Here is a 25,819-nt window from a genome sequence, read left to right as displayed (position 1 = left end):
ATCGTATTTGACCCACTTCTGATTGTTAATGGATTAGAGGGACAGAATAACCCCATTTTCTTGATTTCTCTCACAGAAACCATTTTGTCATTCAAGCGTTTTCTTTGGGTAAGTGCTGATTAATGGCTTTATAGCCGAATGGCATAGACGGTTTCACAGAGCTTTACGTCCTTTTCTTAATTTCAAGCTTGAGTTCAAGATTGTGCATTCAGTGAAGTGCACTTTTGGAAAGCATCATGAATGTAAAGCTTCAGGTTTTTCCATTTGTCAAAAAAATGCGGTCTCTGATTATTTGTCATTTGTCTGTTGAAGCGTTGCGTTATTCAAGCTCATCTGTATAATTCACTCTCCCGTGTTAGTGGCTGATGGGATTCCTGTTTTTGTACTGAGCACCTGTCATCACCATTCACCTGTACAGAGTAATGTCCCAGGGACAGGGGTTGTATCATATGAGCACTTCTTTGCATTAGTCTTGAAACAGTGTCAGTACGATAATGTCTGACACCGTCTCGAGTCCTGTACGGTGAACTGTACGATAAAGAAGAATGTCTCTTCTGCTCGGGGGTTTGATTTGGGAACCGAAACACTGTCAGGAATCCACAACCAAATATATCAAGGAACTAATCCTTGTCGAGTTCGTTCTTTGTTTGTGACCCTGTCAGAGCAGCTTGTTTGGATCCCGACCCACCAGTTGAGAAACTTTTCTCCAAACTAAAAAGGGAAACTTTGTATTTGTAACTCTGTAAATTGTCTGCCTCATTAATTGTTGATCAAGTTAGGATGAGGAATGTAAAGTATGTATTTGATTATGTAAGCGAGCGGCAAACTGCATGAGTGTTGACCGGCACGCAGGCGAAGCAGGCCCTGGTGGCATGTGGAAGTTCATTTGTAATGAATTATTTAATTTTATTTATTGATTAACTTATCCGATGGCTTATTTTTTTATAATTCGTTGTATTTGCCTTGATTTTTGACACTGTTATCCATGAATGTTTTTAGAGTTGAATGTGGTTTCGGACAAAATGCAGCCACATTTGACTTGTTTCATATATTCACTTATCTGTTTCAGTACATTTTCAATTATCTTCAGGTTGTTTTTTTGTTTTTCTGCTGCAGGTTTTTCAAACATCAACAAGGGTGCAAGTAGCTTCAATACAACTAGAGACCTAAAGCAGGCCCATTTAGTTGATTAATCAATATTTTGATTTGATTAAATAATCTTTTACTTTTTGTTTTTCTACATTTTACTTGTTTGTCTGGCCAGGACTGGGGTTAAATATTAATTTCAAATAATTTTTACTTTTATTTTTACCTGCTTGACAAGAAAAATCACAATCTTAGGGGAATTTCAGGTAGTGTCAGGCTACAGGTGCTGTCGGAGGACATCAATCACATCAACTGTTAAAGTAGCAGGTAAAAAAAGAGCTAATTAGTAATCAGTTATTTGAAAGACACTATCTGATTCTGGTTTTAAGGCCTGTTTGTTTCTTATTTCATTTTAAAATGTCAAGTGACCTCTCAGCCTGGAGGACTGCATCCTCTGAGATTTGATCTGTCTTTATCCCAAGTGTGACCCGATGTAAATGTAAATGTGAATGCTTTTTTCTCCGAGGACTGTTTGTGCAGAATGTGATCATGCTCGATGTACAAAACTTCAGCATTTCAACTGAGGGTGCTAGTTGAAATGAAGCTCTCCGTCCAAGGTGTAGCCAAGGTGTCATTATCTGTCTGAAATGTTACCACGAATAAGCTGATCTTACTGTTGCTGATGGACAATGTTCAGGTTGGGAAAAATACTGTTACTGACTGACTTGTATTTGCACTGGAACACACTGATTTGAGTAAAATCATATTAAACAGTCCAACTGGGTCATAATTTCTTTTATAATATATATATTCATAATCATATATATATATACACATATGTAACATTTTGCAAATGTCTCCTACTTAGGTATCTGACCAGCTGCCATCTTTGCTTGGATTGAGAAACAGTTGCAAACTGGGAAACAGGTAAAAAAATCTTTTTTTATCATGTTTCAGCTGGAATAATTTTTTATCCAGACAGCTAGAAGAATCTTTGAGGAATCTGGAAATACTTTAAGAGCAGCCCTAAGTTTTGTGACTGTCAGGTAGTTTCTGAGAAGTGGATAGTTGAATGTATGAATGCTAATACATAAGAGACGCAAACTACACACACCAAAGGTAGCATTGGTTGCATTGATTATGTAATTTTATGGATAATGAACTCCATGACCCAACTTAAAACATCAACAAGCCTCACCATGGCAGCTACCACGGTGAAAAGGTATAAAATCATTTCAATCAGCTTCACTTCACTTGTTTATTTACACATGTGCTTTCATCAGCATTTCGCCACATATCTATTTTAGCTTATGAGGAACAAAGGAAGAAAATAAAAAATAAAAATGTAGGGAAATCCACTGCTGCAGCACAACAGAGAAGTATTTCAATCAATAGCAATAGTCACATTTATTACACGCATACCTTTACAATAAACATACAGTATTTGCTGATACAGAAAATGCTGTTAATGAAGTGCTTTGTTTTGGCATCAATAAACACAAACAGCTCATCTCTCATATTTTTTTGTGATTTTTATAAAGTAGCCTATTTACAATTTGTGATAACGTCTCTTAAGTTCATACTGCAGTTAGCAACCTTGTGCTCTTGATGTCCTTTTCAGCATTTTGTAAAAGCCTACTTACTGAGAGCACCTTTACTTCAGATATAATCAAGAGTATAAAAAAAAACTTGGTCTTTTGTTGTACTTTCAAAATCAAAGTATGGTGACAGACGTGTAGGTGGTTGTTACTCACTTGCTCCGTGCTATTCAGAAGACATCTTGTGCGAGGGCACGTGCTAAATTACAGTTACACTTGCCTGCAGACATGCTGGATTCACTCTCAGGACCTTGTTGCTCCTGTCTCTATCACAAGTGTTGGCCTGTATGTGCAATGTTTGGACTGGCAGTGCATCAGTTTGTAAAGGTTAAAAAATACTGGAATATCATACTAGATAAAATTTGGCATTTTGGAGACAGAAACTCAGTATCAGGTACAATTTTTCAAAAATAATAATTTAAAAAAATGCTTCAAGCACACAATGATGAAGTTCAATCACATAACTGGCCACCGGATGCTGTGCAAAGCAAAAGCAAACAAATATCGTGTCACACCAAGACCTCGACTCGTGGTGTGTAAGGTCTCAGTGGCAGGGCAGAAATTTATGACGGGCGGGGAGTCATCAGACAGCGAGTGCTTATGTCGCCTCTTTCTTGTCCCTTTGGGCATTCCGGCGAATCTTCATCTCTGTCAGCTGGATGTAGCGGATGACATTGGTGTCTGGAAAACAAAGACAGGAAAAGGCTGATTTATTTCCTGCTCAGGCAGGAAATGTGCATCAATGTGCCCATAAATCTTCCACCTAAACTGAACTCTGTGGCTCATGTGACATAGCAAATGTCTGCAGGAACTAGTTATTTTTTCAGGAACTATGCGTAAACATGTTTTTGTTTCAAGATACAACACTGTATTTTTTTTAAGTTTATCCTGTGTGGTGTGGAAAGGCTATTTCAGGACCAGTGTGGGCAAACAGTTGTACTATGTTAAGTGAAATAGAAACATTAACAAAACCTCACTTATTGTACATTTATATGACAACAGTCAAGCATGCAAGTCAAAGAGATTAAAGGAGCAATGCGTAAAATGTGGCCATCTGTCATAGGTGACTCCAAACAGATACAAGGCAGTGTATCATCAGTGTAACTGGACAATAGGTCTAAAAGTATTTCCTTTCTTGCTTTCGTGTGGGTTTATTTTGTTTATTTATTAGACTATAAGAGCTAAGAGAACTTGTGAAAGTCGCAGACTTGCAGCTCAAACTACAGGGGAATCACACTATCGCCTCTTGAGGCACAAAGTGGTATTATTAGGCCAGGGCTAGCAGGTTAGCATGCTAACTTCAGTAGATATCTGTACAACACAATTTGTAGATGTCTTTTATATAATGTGCTAACTGTTACTTCTTCACATTCTGTTTGTTCATCTTTTGCACCTTTAAATATTTACAGATCTGAGCTGAAGAAAGCTGCACATACAGCATTTTTCCTAAGGTGATGAATTCCACCTTCAAATTGTGGAGTGAGGTGAGCAAGTCCTACTCTATTTTTCTGAATAAAACTGAACAGTCTTTAAATGAATACTCAAAAACACACACATGCACTGTAGTACTTCAAGAGAGAATACGCCACAAACATTTTTAACCTGATCAAAAAGGATGAGAGAAAGTGAAATGGGAAAATCTTAGTTTTGCTGTGTTTCTCATAAGCTGCGTTTTCCACCTTGAACTTTTAGTCCCAGGAACTACTTTTCAAGGTTCCTTCAAACTGTTGTTGTCTGCATTTCCACACTGGTCTTAAGTCCCACAAAGACTAGATCACAGACTAGATCAGTCTGCAAAAAAACAAAAAAGCGGCTGTGTTTCTGCATTATTTATGTTTGTGATCATACAACAACAATGGCATATAAAGAGACAGACGGGTATCATTTGTGCGACACTGCGACAACAATAAGCTGTTTCTAGTTCTCATTAGATTTCGTCCTCGATATAAATCCTCAGTAAGGCGTGGACTTTATCATTGGTCCATTTGTGCTTTGCTTTCATCTGTAACTCTATGTTGATGAGACAAAGCACAATGAAGGAAAAACAAACTGGTTTGCAGCTGCAGATTTTTTAAAAATGGTGGCTGAAAACATTTCGCATCGCAAGCACCACCCCCAAAGTTCCTCTACTTTTGGAAAGTACTAACTGGAGCTTAATTTAGACTCCATTGAAGTATAGCAATGCGCCCAGAAAGGCAGAGAAGACTGCAAGCTTCTAAGCATGGATGTAAACTACTCCAGATGTAAATACTTTAAAAATCAGCTCTGCAGATGTTTTATGAGGAAGGGAATGTATTTAACACGTTTGTTAGATCTGAGTTAAATAGTCAGTCAGCCCTTAGTCTTCCAGTCCTGTCCTGTCCTGCAGACGTCCTCAGTCTCTCCCATCATCAGTCACCACCTGACTTCCACACTCAGCTGTGCACCTGTTTCCAGTCGCCTAATTAGCTCCCCAGCACATACACACCTGTCCCCTTCCCTCAAGCCTTTTTCACTGAAAACATTTTCATATGTTGCAGCAGGAAAAGCACAGGTGTAAATAATAACGTTAATGGCAGAATTTCAATAAGCTTCTTCAGTTTCAGGGTCCTTGTATTGTACGTGGTCGCTCACCGTCATGAGGAATGGGAACTGGTAAGATTTTGATACCTGTTAATATCATTTCTGCTTATCAGTGCAATTTTTTTGGTAATTTTCCTACCAATTCCTGATCAGTTTTCTGTGTGGAAAAATGTAGGTCTACACTGGCTTTCAGCGTCAACTCAAGTAGTCTGTCAGAGTCACTCAGTATAGAAACATTGCAGAAAAAAGGCATCATGTGGCTCAGGTGCACAGAAGCTCCACTGGTTAACTGATGTTTAATTTGGCACCGGTTCTCAACTAGAACCAGTTCTGGATTCCCATCTTTAATATTTGTACAGCATTCGTTTTCATTGAGGACTTCTTAGGTAGAGAAAAAAATCTGGCTTAGGCAGCCTGTGTGGCTCTACTGTTATTATAACACAGGATATTCACCCTCGGTAACAGAGGTGCTGCTCTGTTACATAAACCTATTTTGCATAGAGAGAGGTTTCAGCATACTGTGTGTGTTTTCACCCTAATTGTAAATATCATTATGCATGCATCACAACTGGCACAACTGTCATCTTTCTTTGCAAAATGAAGCCACGTTTGGGGCCATTTCTTTCCCCCATATGACTTTATGATTCTTTTTGTAAGTTGCAACTGTCAGAAAAACATGCCAGCACTGATCAAAGGAATTAATTAGCTCTGAGACAAACATTTCCAATGGACTGGACAATTTGGAACTGATTTTCCACTGGAACGGGTTCCCAGTTCTCATTAGGATGAGCAGGTGTTGCACTTTTTGTGGGACTGCACAGCATTTTTATCTCTCTTCCCACATCCCACAAAGAGCTGCATGATTCCTGCTGAAATGTGAATCACGATTTTTCTCCCCAACAAATTCTATCACAGTTCTCTCACATGATTCGTATTTTTTTTCCAACAACGTTAAAAAAAGCGTCTGAGACATTTGTTATCTAGCCAGGACTTTAACAAGATGACATAAAAATAACATATCAAATTGCTGGAACTAAACTTAAAAATCTCCTGTAACAATCATCATCATTTACAAATGAAATCGCATTGATTTATGAATTGAAATTGCGTGTTTTTTAATTATTATTATTAATCATGCAGCCCTAATCCCATATATTAAGTGGCTCCTGTTTTCAAGCTCCTGGACAGGTGCTTTTCCAAACTCTGGCTTTTATCCAATAGCTGAGAGGAAAGCAGGGAAGGCTGTCACCACAGGCCTGTGTGATGTCAATCAAACTGTGCACACACACAGGTCAAGTGCAGGTTAAACTGTCACTGTCTTTGCTACCCGAACAAGAAAAATGCAAGTCACCACAAACGTCACAAGCTCTGCAGATTCAGAGCAAATATGATAGAAACTACCACAAAGAAAAGGAAATACAGCCACATTAAAGACAAGTTAAAACTACTGATCTACTGTCTGCTGCGTGCAACTGAAATCAACCAGAGGGGAAAACATAGAGATGTTACTGACGAAGGCCACAATGTGTCGAATTTTACTTTTTTGTTTGACACAGTTAAATTTGGTACAGTCTCTGTGTTGCTGTCAGCCAGCTCATCTCAGTGACTCCAGGTCAGATCTGTGGGAATTTATACCTCCTCCAAATTCTACATATTATTGAGTCATCATTACTTGGCCATAAATAACGCCCATCACACAAGTTAGCAGAAGAACCAAAGTAAAGTCTTCAAGATGCTTACCGAGTCCAATATCCAAAAATAGTGGTGGCAGAACTCAAAGTATTCAGATTCTCTACAGAAGTAGACATTAAAAGATGTAATAAAAATCCACTATGAGCAAAATGTGCTTAAAGTTTCTAATGTAGAATAATGGGATTACTTTGCTGATGCTTTTATCTTTAAGCAGCAGTTTAACGATAATGTAGTCGGTGTGGGTGGAGCTACTTTTAACTACCTTATATGCTGTATAGTTTATCAGTTTATAATAAAGAGTCTTTGTTTATTATAACTTTAAAAGTACTGTAAAACAACAATAAATGTGTGTTCTGAGTTTGTCACACCACAGAAATGTGTTATTAACCATTCCAGCCAAATTTAAATTATTAAAAAAAAATCACTATGCATATAAAATTAGTTCTCAAAATCATGAGAAAATTAGCAGTTTTCTCTGCTCTGACTCAGTGTCAAACACAACTATGACCATAAAACAACACGAAACATGGACGCTCCATCTAGCAGCTTTCTTGGACATATCCAGACATGTTTGAGCCACCAGAGGACAGAGAAAGGATGGTATTTTTTTTTTTTGGCGTTCTGTGCCAGGTTTTTGAAGCTGGAGGGAGCTGGAGTGAACTGCTGGGCTGATTTGGACAGAGAGGGTTGTTGAGATGCATTCGTAACTGACCATTAGGCTGTGTTGTTCCTGTGACTTATATAGTGTTGGGGAACGATGGCTCCAGTACGTCACCAAGCCATGTTTCAAGTCCAGCCAAAAAATCCTGAACGCAAAAATCATGAAAAACGGTTTACCGGTCTAACTCCACAATTCAGTGCCACATAGTTCTTAGTGTTTTAGCAGCTATACTCTAACATTTATAATAAGTTGAGAGAAAAATGATAATTTAAAAATAATTGAAATTCTAATAATCGCTAGTTGCAGCCCTATTTCCTCTCGACAAGCCAAATCAAACAAAGGTCTGTGGTCCAGTGAACCATCAACACAGTAAACACCACAGCGTGATCGAAGTTCAGTCCTGACCTGATGGTTCCTGTTTGTGTGACTCCTTCAGGTAGTGCAGGGCCTTCTGGAAGTCTCCTAGGTGGTAATAGGCCACACCGGACCGGTACAGAGCTTTGAAGTTCTTTCCTTCCTTGTGAAGCACTTTCAGACAGTATTCCTTCACTCGCTCATAGTTCACCAGCTCCATTTGTAATAGGCAGGCTAGAGAGGAAGAGGAGGAGGAGGAGGGAAAGACAGGAGGGGTGAAAAGTTACTCAAAACAGTGCATGAGCCAATATGAGGATTTCATCATACAAAAGAAGAATTAATTAACAGATGTTTTCAGGGGGAGTCCAAACAGTTTCAGGGGAGGCTCAGTGAATGGAAAGGAGAAAAAAAATACATTAGTTATCAAAGGGGAGATCACACTGAAGATTCGCTTAAACCAAATAATGCAAACTTTAAGTGAGGCATCGACAACTTCATCAATATGTTCAGGTGATTAATCAGCTCGATGGATACGTTGTCGTCGGAGATGTCTTGGTTTGCTTAGCATTTTATTAGCATTAGCCAACACTTAGTATGAAAAGAATATTCATGAAATACAGATTGTTAATGGGGAAATATTAAAGTACGCAAGCACAGTGGTGGTAACAACAACATAACAGGAAGAATATCACGTGTACTTCCTCCATGACATAAACAACTGTGTTGCCCTGGTGACAGACTGACAGGCTGCTTGCTGTAGAGAAGGCTTGGATTTTATATTGTGTGGCGTGTAAAATGCTCTATACTAATACTAATACTTGTGATTGAGACTATAAACTCATCAAGAAACTGTTTATTGAGGTCATAAATCAAGTGGGAAATAGGGTCATTTTGCCATAAGTTTACATACAAACAGATTTCTTTTTGCCCCTAGCTGAGTCACCCCCTGCTGGCCATTAGAGAGAATGCAGGTTTAAGGCACTTTCGCATTGGTTTCACCTTTCAGACCCCTAAGCTCTGTTATCTATTTGATATAAGGCCTGTGATTTTAACCACCACTAAATAAATAACAAAATGGTCGAAAGTAATAACAGTGTTAAAACTGAGAAGTTTTGGGCTTTTCTTAAGAATAGAAATTACATTTTTAGCTAATTCATAGAGAGAAAAGTGCTGAAAAGAGGCAGCATTGGCAACTGGTACTGAATTCCAGGTACCAGTGCAACGCCAAAGGTAGTGACTCACAACTGGTGGAGGCACTACCTTTGAGAGAGAGAGTGGAAGAAAAGTGTTTCAGAGTTCCTCAAATTTTATAGACCCTTTCGCAGTTTGTAAACAATGAAGTTTGGCACCGGAAGTATGGCGGAACACAACAGCTTGTCAATGGGAGCTGCAAACGCGAGCAGTTTTGATCGCGTCCTCAGTCCAGTCAACACGTTTGATAGCTCGCAGGTACAGATGTCACCAAATGCTCTGAAATGGTCGTGAAATGCTCCTGTACAACCTGAGTTGACCAGCAGAATCTTGATTTTGACAACCGTACACACAACAACCAGATATTTTGGTGATTCTGGTGCTGGTAAACCATCAAGTTCAGTGTTGGCAGCTTGATAACTCATCTGGACGATTGGAGAAGAACGCTAGTGCTGTTGCAAAAATGCATGCACAGTGTTTTGATGATGTTGGCTGTAAAAGGGCCTATAACACACACAAATTATCATGATCCCACCAATAAACATAAAGCATAGTGAAGCAGTCAAATGGAACTAAGGGATTTGTGAATAGTGAAGGCAGTTTTGGGCTTTTCTAAGATAAAGTACTGGGTAATTTATAGGGGTGTAAATCGCAAATTTATTCTTTGGACAACAATACAATATTTTGCGATATCACAAAGTCTGCTGCAATAAAGATGATGATGTATTTCGATATTTTCACTTTGCATTGATGATACTGGATCGTGAAGCAATAAATGGATATATCGATCCAGATCGATGTATCGTTACACCCGTAGGAATTTTACCAATCAGAAACTAATAAGTGTCTCTAAACAGAGATTTTAGTATTTGTTGAAGTCTGAAGTTATGTCAGACACCAATATTAGGCTATCATGGGATGAAATTACATAATCACGATCAGGAATTGAGCTAAACCAGGCAAATAAACTAAGGGGAGCACCGTTTTTCCTTTTTTGGCTAAGGAGAGGCCCACAGTGTTGGACTTGAAACACCCCTGATATATAACAAATACAATGACAGAACTGGCTCAGGGGTGAATAAATACATCATCAATATGAAGTGGATATGGAAGAAAGTGAGGGGATAGTGGGGTAAGCCTGAGATGACTCATACTCTTTATGAATCATTCATGAGCTCTGGAGTATTCCCACAATCTTCCTCTGTTGAAAAGATAAGTGTGGTGTGTGTGTGTGTGTGTGTGTGTGTGTGTGTGTGTGTGTGTGTGTGTGTGTGTGTGTGTGTGTGTGTGTGTGTGTCTTACCGGCCAGGCTGTTGTAACACTCCAGCTCTGCGTTCTCCATGGCTCCCTTCTGCTCATCCGTCAGCGTACTGGACTTGCTGCTGGTGGGCAGGAGGGGTGACGGAGCCTTGGCGCCGGTGTCCGGGTCCCCCAGCACCCTGCACAGCCCCTTGATCTCCAGCAGAGCGCGGTGGTACTTGCCGATCGCCTCTCGGTACTTCTTATCCTTGTAGCACTGGGTGCCCTGGCACTTGAAGTCCAGCGCCCGCCTCACGACGTCCGCTGGCTCGTTGTGAGACGGCTGTTTGAGCATCGACCCTCCATGATGCCTCTGCTGCTGCTGCTGGAGCTGCTGCTGGTATCGGGCATCTTTGGTCCGGCTGCTGCCGCCGCTGCTGCTGTTGGGAGGCTGCGCGCACTGCTGGAGCCTCGGGGAGCCGCCGCCGTTGTCGGTGTGGCTGCCTCTGCCGCCGTCCACCCTGCCGTCGTGCCCGGCCTGGATCACGCTCATTTTTTCGACGTTATGTGACTCTATCTGCCCTGACGCCCGGCTGTAAATTAGCGGGGAAACTGAGGTTCCTTCACTGCATCTTCTCGGCCGCACAGTCGCGTCTTCGCCTCCTCGCCAGTGTCGCAGCTACGTCTCTTCTGCGCGCAGCCCTGCGCGATGCGCGCTCCTCCGCTCAGCCTGCCCTCGTATTTTACCCTCCGACGCGCCGATTGGTCGATAAATACGAGGCCGGCGGTCCCAGGGGGGTCCTCCAGCAGCAGGAAGAGGAGAGCTTTGATCATCAGTTTATTTGGAGATAATTTCATTATCAGTTTGTTTCCAAACTGGACACACTGCTGTATTCAAACCAGGCTGCACTCACACTGACAATGATTTCTTTGTACTTTGTCTGATGTTTTTTTCACAAAGGAAACTGATGTCGTGTATTTAGAGTCTTTGTATTGACAAAAATCACATGAGAGTTTTGTTTTTAGAGCTCGACCGATACTGGATTTTGGGGACCGATGTTGATACCAATAGAGTAAAAAAATATATATTGGCCAGTACTGTTTATGCAGAATATAATGCGCAGAACAACACAGAGAATAATAATAACACAAACATATCTATATGTGTGTGTGCATTTCTTTTCTTGTATTTTTTTCTTTCTCTTCTTTCTCTCCTCTAACTCAAAGTTTTGGGGGTTTTTTTAATTTAGTATCATTATTCTATGTCAATGTGTGTGTACCCCATGTGTAGTAGTAGTAGTAGTAGTAATAATAATAATAATAATAATAATAATTTATTATATTATTATATATTATTATTGTTGTTGTTGTTGTTGTTGTTGTCATTAATTTGTAAAGCATTTTAATGTATATATTTGCATTTAGATATATTGCAATTTAATTGGTACTCAAAGACACTTTGAGGAACAGAAAGACCAAAAAAAAAGACAAAAATAGAAACCAAAGTATATTAAATTTGAATTAGAGCCAACAGTGTTCAAATGCTCAGATATGTCAAAGAGTGAGGCCAGAAGGCGGCGTATGTGACTGAACCTAACATGAATAAAACTTTAATATTGCCTCATCTATGAACTGCCTGAGTTACATCAGATAGACTTTTATTCACAGTTGTTATTTAACAAAGAAAACAAATCATATGAAATAATGTCACGTCACAACATCCTCAAATTACATCCTTTGTTACTGTTTTGTTGTGAGAGACCCCTAGAGGCAGGCCTTTTATATTGTATGTTTAAGAATAAGGATCAAATACACATGAAATGTTGCCTATAAAGGTAAAAAATAAAATGTGTAAAAATCTGAAGTTTTCATATCTGGGCATGTCAGAAAACACATATGTCATTATCGATATATACCAATATAGCTGTGATAAGCCAAAATTGGGCTGATGTTATCGATCAGGCTCTAGTTTTTATAACAGACCTCAATATATTATGTTGGGCCTTATCTTTTGTCTTGTATTATTTTGAGTTACAGGCGAAGAAGAGACATAAAATGTTTTTAGTGACTCATGAATAATGACTCATGGTATCAGTTTACTCTCCATGGAAGTTCATTTGGAACTTGGCAATATTTACTCTCCAAGGTAACAAAAAGATGGAGTCCTATCATGAGCCTGTTAATGCAGTGACAACCCCAACTCACCGACCCCTCTCATTCCTAGAAGACAGATACATGGATGTATAGATCTTTTATTTGTTATGGATCAATTGGTTTAGTTTTTTTTTTTTTTCCTTTTCTTTATTTTCTATTTTATCTTATGTTATTACTTAATTTTAGAGCCCAACCAATATATCAATTGACTGATATTATTGACCTTATATAGGCATATCACAGCTATGTCAGCATATATGTTATCTGACATCTGACATCTGACATCTGTGGTTAGTTCTCCAAGATGTTTGGAACAACAAGTGTGCAAGTGTACCCAGAAGAAGTGATGCTGTTTTGAAGGCAAAGGGTGGTCACACTAAATATTGATTTGATTTAGAGTTTTCTTCTGTTCGCTCATTTTGCGCTTTGTAAATCAATAAAACTAAACAATTACATTTTATATTTTTGAAAACATCCTTACTTTACTTTATTTAAATAACAGTCATTTTGAACATAGTCTTCTATTTTTCTAATATTTTTCATCTGTTTTCATACATTTTCTGTTTTTCTATTTCTGCCTTGTGACTTTCATGAATATAACACAGCAAATTCCTTGTATGTGAAAACCTACTTGGCAATAAACCCAATTCTGATTCTGGTAAAAGAATCTCAGCCCCCTCCTCCCTCTAAAATACCCTCTTCAGTGTCTCGCCCTCATCTCAAATTGGAGGAATGCAGTCATCTCTACTCTGTCATCTCCGATGAATCAGATAAAGATCATCCAGCATGTCGTCTCTCGCCCGAGCTGCCTGCTGTTCCCCCTGACTGCTCTCGTTCTGCGCAGCCACTTTGGACAGACTCACTCATGACAGGCTACAGCCCCTAATGACAGGCTATGATGTCATTCAGACTGGGGTTTATGCAGGGTAATAGTGTTATGAGGCTCAATTATGAAGGGGGGGAGCAGACAGCGAGGTGATGAATACGGTCGTCCCTTTTTGCCCTGACAGAAGAGCCTCTCATTTCAACTGCTGTTGTATCAACAACACTGTTTGAGTGAGAGAGAGAGAGAGAGAGAGAGAGAGTGTGTGTGTGTGTGTGTGTGTGTGTGTGTGTGTGTGTGTGTGTGTGTGTGTGTGTGTGTGTGTGTGTGTGTGTATTCACCATGCTTAAATCCATCTGTCCTGTCACACTCTCAGGGCAGTGACCTCAGCTGTCTGGGTGTGTCTCTGGAATTTCAGCTCTCTGGAGCAAATGCTGCTGATCAGAAATAAAAACCATGAACCATGAAAGCTGTTAAATATGCTTGATTGCGTAACACTCAGACTGATGCAATATCTACAGTTGTTGTCAAGAAAGATGCACAAGAAGAGCTACTATGATTAGTCAATTGATCAATCGATCTAAAGAACAGAAATTGCTTTTACTATTTTGATAATCAATTAATTATTTCATTTGTTGGCACCAGCTTCTTAAATGTAAGAATTTGCTGTTTTTCTTTGTCATTTGTAATCGTAAATGAAGAGTCTTTGGACTCTGGACTGTTGGCTAGACAAAGGCAGGGCTGCCGCTAATGATTATTTTCATTATCGATTAATCTGCTGATTATTTTCACAATTAATTGATTACTTTAATCTATGAAATGTCTATATATGCTCATCAAAATTTCCCAGAGTCCAAAGTGACATCTTCAAATTGCTTCTTTTGTTCAACAAACAGTCCAAAACCAAACATTCTTCATTTACTGTCATAAATGACAAAGTAAAACAGCAAATCCTCACATGATGAAGCTGGAACCAGCAAATATTTGACATTTTTGACTGAAACAATTCAATTATAGATTATTCTAGTAACATAATTAGGCAACTTATTTTCTTTCAGTTAACCAATTAATTAATCGACTAATTGTTGTAGTTCTAGTTTGAAGAAAATTGCGATGAGCACTTTTTCTCAAAATTTTTTGACACTGTATACCCTAATTAATTAATTGATTAATCATGAAAATAACTGGCACATTAATTGATAATGAAAAAAACATTCTGCATCTCTCTGATACAGTTCAATTTGATTATTTGTATACAATGAAAGTGCCAATACAATATTAACAAATCAGAAACCAAAACTTACAATTATTATATAGGTTAATGATGACATTTTGAATCAGTGTGCTCTTGGATTTCTGTGTAGCCTTTGTGCATATAAAAAAATCAAGATAATAATAAACCAGTAAGATAAAAAAAAAAATAATTCAGTTGTCTCAGCAGTCTCTCTGTCTTGTAATCCCCTTCTCTTTTATTAAAGTGGTTTTACTACACTTTATTCTTGCTCTTTATTCCACTTTATCCAAACACATATACAAAAATCAAGTCTACAATCACAGAGATGTCAGTGGGACCAAAAGTTGTGAAAGAAATTATAGAAAAGACTTAAATTAATATCTTGTAAAAATTTACAAAGATTATATGATTTAATGGCTGTTTTGTTCGTTCATTCAAATGAAGAGAATAAATATAGTTTGATTTATGCCGCCATCTCTGAAAAGTTTGTCTTTTTGCTAATGAACAAATATGAAAATTAGTCAGAATTATAAGAAAATTAATCATGTAGAACTGTGGACAAAGATTCCAGTCATATTCAGTGAATCTATCGCTTTATTTCAATTAACTAATCAAGCCCATTAAGAAGACGTCATCAAACTACGACCTGGGGCATAGCGATGACGTACTCTACGTGAGACAGGAAAATTGTTTACATCATGGCGACGGTGGATTTCAGAGGTAGCTGAATAGCCGGTTTATTCTTTGTTATAAAGTCAATTCCGGTGGTGTTTTTTTTTTTTTCTTGTAGTGATATTTAATAAGTTAACAATCTACGTGTTGTATTCAGTCCCTGGAGATACAGCTGCTGTGTAGATTTGTTCCCCATATATTTGTTGGTGCAGGAAGCTAATGTTAGCAGCGGTTAGCATCTCCTCCAGTTTGATTAGCATGTCGGCTAATTTGGCTAACGATGGCTGCCTACAGAATGGTCAGTTTCGTTTTGCAGAATTAAGAATTATATGTCACATAAAATCCAGTGGTGTTGCTGGTCGAGGGGGGTTTGTATGATGTTATAATGACAAAGATCAGATTCATTTAACGTTACCACCACTGAAAGCTCCGTCTCCGTTAAGTGACGGCTGTTTGGTGTTTTCGTTCAATGATGGTCAGTCACGGCAGCACTGAAGGCTCCAGGCCTTCAGAGATGTAGGGGGAGAAATACAAGCACTTCTGTTATTTGTAACAGTCTTTAAAAACATTGAGCTTAATACACCTTAAATATGCTTTCAACCAAGGACAAAAGAAAGAAATGGGACATTTGACATAAACATAGAAATGCAAAGCAACATTTGATTTTACTCTAATTTGTTGTCATAAGCAAAATACAAATAACAGACTTGCCCATATATTGACAGAACATAACAAAACAAGCTCAATGAAATAATCAAAACAGGGTAAAAAATGATTAAATGTGTTTAGAGCATGTCATGAGTCTATTAATTGATTAGTTGGACAATGAGGAAATTAGTTGCTAGCTATTTAGTAATCAGGCAATAGTTTCAGTAATTTTTCAAGCTAAATTATCAAACATTTGGCAGTTCCAGCTTCTTAAATGTGAGGATTTGCTGTTTGTCTTTGTGCTGTATGACAAAGAAAGCCACAAAGATGTTTGTTTGGACAAATCCTTACTTTTAAGAAGATGGACATTTTTGCTTGAAAAAATAACTGGTCTATTGATGATCAGATTAGTTGGTAATTAATTTTATTTGTCTTAAAAACATTCTGTATAACCCTGATATCATTTAACCAGTGAAAATGTGCTAAAATTGACCAGCCCTCTGCTCAGAACATTTGTAAAACTTCTCATTCAATCTGCAGACAACCTTCTTGGTATATCCTGGGTGGACAGCGGCTGGGTACCAATTCTTAACCCTGGAAATGTCCTGGACTACTTCTCTGAGAGAAGCAACCCCTTCTATGACCGAACCTGTAATAATGAGGTAGTGAAGATGCAGCGGCTTACACTGGAACATCTCAAGTAAGTTTATCTGACACAGTGAGATTTGATGTGACTTTGTAGAGCTTGTTTATAAATAAAACCAAATAAAGCGTACAGAAATAGTACTTAAGACCTCTTTTGTTTTAAAGGTCAGACATATTTTCAGCACACAGCTCCAAATTTGTGGTATTGAGTGACATTCTCAAAAGTAAAAGCAAATATTGTTTTTGTCTTATTTTCAGTCAGATGGTGGGAGTGGAGTACATTCTTCTTCATGCTCAGGAGCCAATTCTTTATATAATCCGTAAGCAACAGAGGCAGTCACCAACAAACGGTGAGTAGTGTGGTGTCTGATTGTGTCATACTGGTCAGTCATGCTGCATGTATATTACTGTGTAATAAAGATGAAACTGCCTTATAGCAGTCTATCTGTGGTACAGTTAACCATAAGTGTCATCCCTGTCAGTATTCAGCTGCATAAAAGCAGCCACTGGTAACAAAACACTGAGTATAACAATCTGAAACAGTTACATTTGGTTTTTTATATTACATTTGTGATTATATGGACTTAAAAGTGTTACTTTCACAATTAAAACATGCATAGTCTTGCATGTGAGGATCTAATTGCTACTTGTCCTGTATGTTTTCATCCTCCAGTGATTCCCATGGCTGACTATTACATCATAGCAGGAGTGGTGTATCAGGCGCCAGACCTGGGAACAGTTATCAGCTCCAGAGTGGTGAGAATTTATACTATGATCCTATAAAATACACTTGGAACTATGTATTATACAGAGTGCCGACAACTGTGTGGACCTGAGTGACACCAGTCTCTGTTTTAGCTCTCTGCTGTCCATGGAATCCAGTCTGCTTTTGATGAGTCCATGTCTTATTGCCGTTATCACCCATCCAAAGGGTACTGGTGGCACTTCAAGGACCAGGAGGAGAGAGGTTCGGGTTTTGGCAGTTCATTCAATAAAGTTTTAGATAGAAAAGTCCCTGAAAAAAACTATAAATGGTAAGGACGCCAAGAGCCAGAGTGAAATAGTAACTTCAAGTTTCATATGTTTTTTTGAACAGAAAAGGCCAAACCCAAGTCTAAGAAGAAAGAGGAACCGAGTTCACTGTTTCAGAGGCACCGGGTTGACACACTCCTTTTGGACCTCAGGTCCAAGTTTCCACCAACATTTTACCAGGTACATGTTACACTGACTGAGAATTGTTTTGTCTTCTCAGTCTTTTCATTTGAAACTCCCAATGAAAACATAATAACAACATGTTAATGTGATTGGATCCAAGTAATATTGTTTTTCTTTCTGTCATTTCAGCCTAAGCCCGGTGAGAAGCCGATTCCAGGTATGATCTTGAAATAATTACATTTTATTCTGATCTTTAAGTTGCAGAACTGTCAGTGAACATCAGTGAACATCAGTGCTTAAAGGGATAGATCATATTTTTTGAAGTGTGCTTTTTTGAGATACTTATCCATAGTCAGTTTATTACCTATAATAGATAGCAGTCAACACATGAATGTCCTGCTGTGGACAGGGTCAGCAGCAAAATGTACATTTAGCCACAAAAAAAAGTCTAGATCTGTTAAAGTGTATGCTATATTTAGAATATTTTCACTGCTTTAGCTTGCCCTTGTACTGCAAAGTAAAATTAATGTTTTTGCCAGTGGAGCTTGGTGGCTTTTGAGAGACCAATATTTGATCTTATGTAACAGTGGTTTCTTGTTGGAAAAGACTGTCCTGCAGCAAGGTAAAATGACGAAAAAATTCTAAATATAGCGTAGACTTGATGTATGTGTGATTGATTCTCTGGGCCATTTTTTAGATAGCTAAAATATGTTTTGCTGCTGTCAGGGTCCACAGCAGGACAATGCTTAGCTTCCTACACTGGTACTCCTGCACCTTCCCCAAACTGTGAGCAAGGCGACCTCCACCTACTGTAGATAATTCACTGACTGTTGATAACTATTTCTCTCCTAATTTGTGCTCTTGTGTTGCAGTTGAGGTGAAGAAGGAGCCTGAACCTCCGACAGAAACTGTGAAACAAGAGGAAAGAGAACCAGCCACAAAGTCCTCCGCCCCAGCTCCACCGAGCAAACCGCCTCCAGAGAAGAGAGCACGGCTACAGTGACGTTCTCTTGGGAAAAAAAGGAGCAAAGAAATGTGAAATCCTACAACACGAACTGTAAGAAAAGCTCAGGAGTATTTTTGTTCCTGTTCCACTCTGCCCATTTGATCAGTTTACAGGCGGCTAAGAATGAACTGGCACAAAAAGGGTCAGTCAGTTGCCTGTCTCGGTGCCAGGACTACTTTTACACTGTAACCTTAGTCTTGTACACTTGATAGGTTTGGCATCATGGACGTTTCAGGCAGGCGTACACCGAACAGGGGTTAACTGCTCGATGTCAGCAGGTGTTTAGCAGTATTCGCTCAGGATGAGGTTTTCTGATGATACGCTGACCTCAGCACCAGTGTCAGTTTACTGTTGACATCAGCATAATATCTGTGTTGTAGTGACTTCAGATGACTGTTTAATTCAGAGTGCTTTACAGGAGGATGTGTCAGAAAGCATTATGTCATGTAAAAAAAAAAAGCTTCTTGACCTGAGCGCCTGTCTTTAATTGCAAACACTTTGATCAGTTTGTTTTGTACATTATACTCTGCTTTTGTGTTTTTGTATTAAAAATTTATCAGCTACTCTGTTTTGTGATGTGTTTGATTGTTGACAGTTAACAGGCTGGAGTCTTGCTTGATCACAGTTTTTCCTCATGATTCAAACAAAATATAATTTTGTAACATTTACTGAAGTACTTAAACATCATCTCAAGGTACTTTACCTGAGTAATTCCATTTCATGTTCTTCTATATTTATATTTCACTACATCCCAGAGGCCAGGAGTTTATGTCTAATTTACAAATAGTTTTTTTCATTAAAAACATTCAATAAACTTATAAAACACAATACATTGATAAAAAATAAATCCAGACGTTTCAAAGTTTTTTGATTTAATTTCACTCACAAAAAAGTTCTGTCTCATTAGGGCCTCGTCATGTTTCAGATGTTTAGAAGTTCCTTCGAAGAGACATTTCTCCTCGAAATGATCCTGTATTTCATTTAAAAAGAGGCATAAAAACCAATTTCGTAGCAGGAACTTTTTTTTTTCTTCCTATAAGTCATCACCCAACACCACAGATTTTACCTTGTGGACCTTTGGAGGAGGCCAAACCCTTGGTTAAACTAAAACTTAATATAAAAAAGTTGCTAAAACTAGCTCCAGCTCAACATACAGCTACAACAGTGAAATGTGCATTGATGTATGAGTACGGAAACATATTGGTGCCAGGTATAAATTTTGAAAAGATCAGTATTAGTGCCAGGCATAGGAAAAAAATAAATCAGATAGATTTTTTTAGTTGAAAATGTTAAGAATGAAGTTGACATACTATTTTTACTTTATTCCTGGAATGGTATTTCAACTTTATTCTCAAAATTCTGATACTAATGATGAAAATTCAACTTTGCTCTCAACGTTTTCATACAATTCTCGAAATGTAAAAAAAAAAAATTCTTTCTCTTGTAATTTTTTCCCCAAATGCCTGCCTCTAATACTCTTGCCTGCATAAGTATTAACAGTCTAATAATGTCACATGGCCCATTTTTCTTCAGAACGAGCATTTTTACTTTTTTATACTTTTGTACTTTTACAATTTATTTTTCCTTCATTGTTATTATTATTACTAGTGGTGGTGGTGGTAGTAGTATAAATTTTCAATAATGTGTAATGAACAGACACTACATATGAGTTTAAAAATAAAAATAGACTAAAATAGATTAAGCAAAGTACTTTTTTTCAGCTTAATAAAGGGTATAATTTGAGTTTAAATTGAGCAGCAAATCAGGGTGATAATGAGAGACTATGACCAGCAGGTGTCGCACTTTGGTCATATTTAGACCGAGCTCTTAATTGCCCAATAATTCATTCTGATTCATGCATTTGTGCTCCCTGCCGTCACTGCGTGAAGTCATGTTGAGGTCAAACGTGATCAGTCACGCAGAAAATATGACTTCTCATCGAGGAGAATAAGCCGACAACTTAAAGGGCGAAGGCACAAAGTAATGTTGCACATATTCAATGTATTCACTCTGGACAGTAGCCGCTTCCATGGCTACAATATATCGATGCGACGAAGAAGAAGTTTCTCGCAGGGCGTGGTGGGATAGGAGTCTCCTCTGTGGAGGACTGGAAACAGTGCCCCAGCTGGCTGGCTAGCAGCAGCAGAGAAGATGGCTGCAGAGGGGATTCTCGGGCCAGTGTCTGAACACATAGCGCCGTTTGTCATGTTCAGCGACGACTAGCCAGCGTGTCACCCCGGTTGTTCCGTCGGTCGGTTCGGCTCGGATTCGTCGGAGGGGCTCAAACAACATGGGGTCGCAGACTCTACAGATCCTGAGGCAGGGGGTCTGGGCTTCAGTCACAGGCGGATGGTACTACGACCCCGACGCGAATACATTCGTCAACGCTTTACACCTCTACATCTGGCTGTTTCTGCTATGTTTCCCCTTCACGCTGTACATGGTGAGCTGTGTTGCTTTCTCAACCCCTTTATAGTATGTTTATTTTTATTTTTGTCATGACTGTAGAGAACGTAAGTTGCCAAACCAAGTGCCCGTTAGGTTAGCTGCCACAGGATACTAACGGCTCGCCAGTTTTCTATTCCTAGGATGGCGAGGGAATGACCCGCCCTCTTTTGCCTTTGATTGGCCAGGACCGGTTGCCTTCGTTGGTTTGATTGGTTAGGGTTAGGCATAAGGCGTGACGATTGGTTATATTATCAGGGTAAGCCAATCAGAGGCGGAGTAGGGCGGGTCATTCCTTCGCCTTCTTAGGAAGAAAACATCGCCAACGGTTGGTCTCTGTCTATTATCTGGAGCGGAGACAATGTAACGTCTCATTAAACTAACGGAACGTCACGGAATATTTTAACTACACTCAAAATATGTTAGAAAAACATAAAGTTGACGGAATTATAAGCAGACTAACTGTATTTGAAAGTCACACCTGATAAATAACCTTTAAATGGCTGCCCCTGTAACTGTATCATCCACCAACTAGATAAGACCAGAATGCTCTTTTGTTTAAATTCTGTGTTTATCAGAATGATGCGGTCAAGAGCCGTTAGGATATTAACAGTCGATTACACTGTGCCAGGCTGTAATCAGTGAATTTAATTCCCCCCCACCCCCCTCTTATCTCGTTGTTTTCCTCCTGTCGGTAGTGATTTGCGGTATCACCAGTGTTCAGAAGCTACCAGCTGTGACTGCAAGAGCACAGCTGACAAGGATGTTAACAGTAATCTGCCAACTTTAATGTCCAAGAAACACACTCAATTGACTGAGTAGATATTTGCTCAGTTCATTTGCCACGGGAGGGCTTTGTTTGCCAATTTGTTTTGCTTTGTGTTTACTTTTGTTTAGTGATGGTTTGTCCTCTAAACAGTTCAAAGGGACATGGCGGATCAGTATAAGTTGTAGTCCACATGTGCATGCTACTCATGGGTGTTTGCAGCCGGTGATTGGTTAATTTTTAACATAGGGGGTAGCCCAAACTCAGACTCTAAAGTATAAAACAATATCTGTAGTCATGTCTCCCCTAAAATATTTTGTTACAGAGGCGGCTTGGTCTGGGGGTGTATTTTCAGCAGCACAGGCGCTACTGAATGATTATAGAAACATTTCAGTCCCCAGGACAACACATTCTTTAATATGCATGGAAATGATCTGTGTTAGGGCTGCATATAGGCAGGAATCTGGCGATACGATATCACAATGCATGGATTAAAATTGAGTTTATTGCAGTACTGTAATAAAAGTGATATATTGCCATTGTATGCATAAAATTTGAGTTTAAAAAGTGTACTTTTTATGCAATCAGAACAGTGAAGATGGATATCAACACTGCTATCTTGCAGTCCGGATGTAAACACAACATAAAATTAACCACTGCCACGAATCTGCATTCATAGTATGTTACTGAAATACACATTTTAGTTGAGGCGAGTTTTCATTCACTTCTGTTACCCTGACACATCCCCCTCTCTTAAAAAAACTGGGACATTATGCACCTCACATGATCAACAAGAAGCAGCAAAGACCAAAAATGAAGGCGGCATTCAATACAGTACTGAAAAAAAAGATTAGCAATTAAGTTGAATTATGAAAAGTTACAACATGCAGAGGGCACAGATTCAGCAGAATGGCCCTCATAGCATGTCTCTATGGCTACATTCAGACTGCAGACAAAAGTAGCCCACATCAGATTTTTTTTGCTCATATGTGACTCTGATCTGGGGTTTTTCCATGACATTGTAATCAGCACAGATCACACAGAATCTGGTCTTTTCTAATCTGATGTGGTTACTTCATATGTGGTCCTAAATCATATACTTGTTTTTTTTTTTTTGTAATGTGACCTCAGTCTGTCTGTCATATTGGAATTCATGTGACTTAAACGTCACTCTGGAAGACTTTACAATGCCAGCCAGTACAACCCAACTCGTGCTCATTTTCTCAGGAAGACCTGAGTGTCTTGCAACAAGAGTCATGTGGAGAGGCGTTGACAGAAGTGTTTACAAGTATTTCTTGACACACTTAAATTTTGGCTGAACTCTGTTCCCATGAAGCCGCTCACGTCACAATCCCACCCCTCCTGGCTCTTTTTCTATATCCAGACAAACCCCTGTGCAGACATAGCAGCCATTAAATAGCTATAATTAAAATTTGGCTTTCTTTCTCCTGATCCATGTTATCATGTGCTCACAAATTTGCTGGCCTCCACTGCACATCAACTGAAACTGTAAAACTAGACTTCCCTGACTTCCGTATTGACTTTGCATGACAGCATGTGTCGTTTTTTATTTGTCTTTTGAGCAAGCTGATCAGTTTACTCTGGAATCTTATAGTGGCCCCATTTAAAATATAATACGAAGGGCAAATAAGAAAAAAAAACAATGGGTCTGAGCAATAAATCCGAATTAAACACCAAAGCTTGCAGTTTGCACAGCACAGGTAGTCGACTTATATTTCAGAGCCGTGGTCGGGGCCACAGGTTCTCTCTGGAACAAACCTCAGTCAGAAAAAGCATCACTGGGTCAGACAGACTGGACTAACATATTCAACTAAACAACCCCTCTGCCATGCAGCACTTTCTCTTCTACTAGAGCATCCAGTGGGCCTCAGAGCACCATCTACTGGGCCCTAGAGGCAGTGGTACTGCTAAACGGTTAGCTTAAATTCCAAAAAAGTATTTTGGGAGGTCATTTACAAAGATATTTTTTTTTTTTTTAATATCTCAATGTGCTCAAGAATTCTAATGAATAAATGTATAATTTAAATGGCTCCTTTGAAAATGACCACGCCAATGACAACACATCACCAAGTACAGACAAATGTGTTTTTCCACACTTAGCTTCCCTCAGATGCAGTGACACAAATTAGATCAGTTTTTGACCCCCACCTACAAAAAAAGTGTGTAGTAACTGGGAAATATGACCCTGAATAAATTCAGTTTGAATTTGTAATGGCAGTTTGAATGTAATGAAGTTCTGTCACAGCCCAGTTATTTTTTTTGCCCTCCTTTTTGTTTGTCATGTTATTTCTTTTTTTCTTACTTGTTTGGGAAGGTGGTCCCAGACATCAGACCCTGAAGTGAGGGAGCCCCTGTAGTGGGGGATAAAGTGGGTGGTGGCATCTTGGCTCATCACCATCAAATCACCTACTGTTTTTCAAATAATTATACTTTATCAACCTGTTGAACCCAAATTGAGTTGAAATGTCTATGTGTCATGATGGTTTTCAAATACATCTCTATAAATGTGCTCAGGTCAGGAAATGGGTGTTTGCTAAGTATATTACTAACCTATATTGAGAAGCTGATGTTTCAAATCTGTTTGTGGTTTCCGTTCTATTCCTGGAGTGGAAATACGCTGGTCAGCTCTGTGGTTTATATTAAGCCACAGGTTTGAGTGGTGCTGCTGTTTGTAATAACTGCAAACAGATGCAGTGGAATATCTCAAGGACAACAGAGACACACAAGATGGAGCTCAGACACCTCGTGGTAAACACACAGGTGCTCAGTGATTGCCTCCTCCCTTGGCCGCTTCACTTTTAAAGGAGGCATTAAAATGATAATTGAATGCAGCAGTTTTTAAAACGCTGCCAGTGTGCGTCATAAATAATTGGCACAATGGACGCATTTAATTTTTCTTTCAGCTGTGTTTAGAGGAGCTAACTTGGATGCAGTAGTTGTTTGCAGCTCACACAGGTCTGATTCCTCAGTCAGTTTCATCTGTCGGCTGTCCCTCCACATGACCGAATGTCCTTCAGCAAGATATTCCTAAAGTGCCTGTCTGTGTCATTGTCGTTCTGGTTAAACATGTCAGTGAGAGCTTCATTTAAGTCCTTCTAAACATGTCTTCATTGTTATTTTCTTTTTTCTCAAGTATGTGCATTGAGTTTTTTGCTCCTTTTTGTAACAGAGAGCTCTGCACAACATAGGCCTACACAGTCTGCATTAATAACAGTTGGAAAGTATAATGGACAGGAAAAAAAAACCTTCAACAATACAATGCATAAGTGCTCTTTAAAGAAAATAAATAATTCAAATAAAACTCAAGATATAATTAAGTTCAGATGACAAAGGGGCATTACAGTTACAGCATCATAAGCAGGGTACAAAAGGGGGGGGTCATAATAAGTCAAAGAGAACGCTTGCAAGTGTTGAAGTTTCTGTGAAATGGAAAAGGAGAGGTATAAAGTCCATTTCTTCATGAACTGTCCTTTTGAAGAGTGGAGCAGACAAGTCAAATATTCACGAGGAAAACACTCTGGGATTATCTTATACCAGCCTGCTTTAGTTGGAGGTTTATCATTTATCCATGACATAATCCAGTGAGCATTTAACCGTTGAAAAGATTTTTAAAAAACGGCCATGGTCACCGGTGAAAAGATGTTCAGAATTGGTTCAAAAAAAAGTTTTATTACTGACTATTTGAAGACATTGAATGTTCATATTCAGACCATATTTCACTTGGATTTGCAAGCGTGACATGTCTCATCCCCTACAGTGTGCAACTAACAGCTTACCATCACTTTTGACTCACTAAGAAACTACATCCAAATTTCTCTGTGGAAAGCCAGAAGAAAAAAAGTTGTTATGGGTAGGACCTGAACCACA

At 38.9% G+C, this 25,819-nt stretch overlaps 3 protein-coding genes across 7 annotated transcripts in view; 2 read left to right on the top strand and 1 right to left on the bottom strand.

The window, feature by feature from the left end:
* Positions 1-2,330: 2,330 nt before the first annotated feature.
* Positions 2,331-11,484, bottom strand: ttc9 (tetratricopeptide repeat domain 9). The gene is made up of 3 exons (XM_084742420.1): positions 10,447-11,484; positions 8,005-8,187; positions 2,331-3,365 (listed from the first exon to the last, which is right to left on the bottom strand). The coding sequence occupies exons 1-3, from the start codon at positions 10,934-10,936 to the stop codon at positions 3,283-3,285; spliced, it is 756 nt and encodes a 251-aa protein (XP_084598546.1). The 5' UTR covers positions 10,937-11,484; the 3' UTR covers positions 2,331-3,282.
* Positions 11,485-15,224: 3,740 nt separating this feature from the next.
* Positions 15,225-19,283, top strand: med6 (mediator complex subunit 6). Of its 2 annotated transcripts, none has more exons than XM_084743084.1 (8): positions 15,225-15,314; positions 16,455-16,614; positions 16,818-16,909; positions 17,233-17,315; positions 17,418-17,526; positions 17,656-17,771; positions 17,904-17,931; positions 18,587-19,283. In XM_084743084.1, exons 1-8 carry the CDS (start codon positions 15,293-15,295, stop codon positions 18,715-18,717), a joined length of 741 nt encoding a protein of 246 aa, XP_084599210.1. In that variant the 5' UTR covers positions 15,225-15,292; the 3' UTR covers positions 18,718-19,283. The 2 variants fall into 2 exon arrangements, with proteins under 2 accessions (XP_084599210.1, XP_084599209.1); XM_084743083.1 differs by lacking the exon at positions 15,225-15,314 and adding an exon at positions 15,336-15,564.
* Positions 19,284-20,619: 1,336 nt separating this feature from the next.
* Positions 20,620-25,819, top strand: part of pcnx1 (pecanex 1) — a 56,090-nt gene continuing 50,890 nt past the window's right edge. For 2 of the 4 annotated variants that reach the window (XM_084743234.1, XM_084743233.1), the window contains exon 1: positions 20,620-21,163. In XM_084743234.1, coding sequence (XP_084599360.1) covers positions 21,011-21,163 — 153 coding nt within the window. In that variant the 5' untranslated portion in view covers positions 20,620-21,010. The remainder of the gene's footprint in view (positions 21,164-25,819) is intronic. The other 2 variants (XM_084743236.1, XM_084743235.1) reach the window with 1 other exon arrangement.

This window comes from Lutjanus erythropterus, chromosome 18 (genome assembly GCF_056507025.1).
Source record: "Lutjanus erythropterus isolate fLutEry1 chromosome 18, fLutEry1.hap2, whole genome shotgun sequence".
NCBI lineage: Eukaryota > Metazoa > Chordata > Actinopteri > Lutjaniformes > Lutjanidae > Lutjanus > Lutjanus erythropterus.
The sequence above is the reverse complement of the archived record's forward strand: the minus strand, read 5'-3'. Positions and strand labels throughout refer to the sequence as shown.

Coding starts and splice junctions, on each gene's coding strand:
- ttc9 (XM_084742420.1), bottom strand. CDS start 10,936: ATGAGCGTGATCCAGGCCGGGCACGACGGCAGGGTGGACGGCGGCAGA. Junction 8,188..10,446: donor GTGTTACAACAGCCTGGCCG/GTAAGACACACA, acceptor CTTCCTCTCTAG/CCTGCCTATTACAAATGGAG. Junction 3,366..8,004: donor ACACAAACAGGAACCATCAG/GTCAGGACTGAA, acceptor TTTGTTTTCCAG/ACACCAATGTCATCCGCTAC.
- med6 (XM_084743083.1), top strand. CDS start 15,486: ATGTTAGCAGCGGTTAGCATCTCCTCCAGTTTGATTAGCATGTCGGCT. Junction 15,565..16,454: donor CGATGGCTGCCTACAGAATG/GTCAGTTTCGTT, acceptor TTCAATCTGCAG/ACAACCTTCTTGGTATATCC. Junction 16,615..16,817: donor CTTACACTGGAACATCTCAA/GTAAGTTTATCT, acceptor TCTTATTTTCAG/TCAGATGGTGGGAGTGGAGT.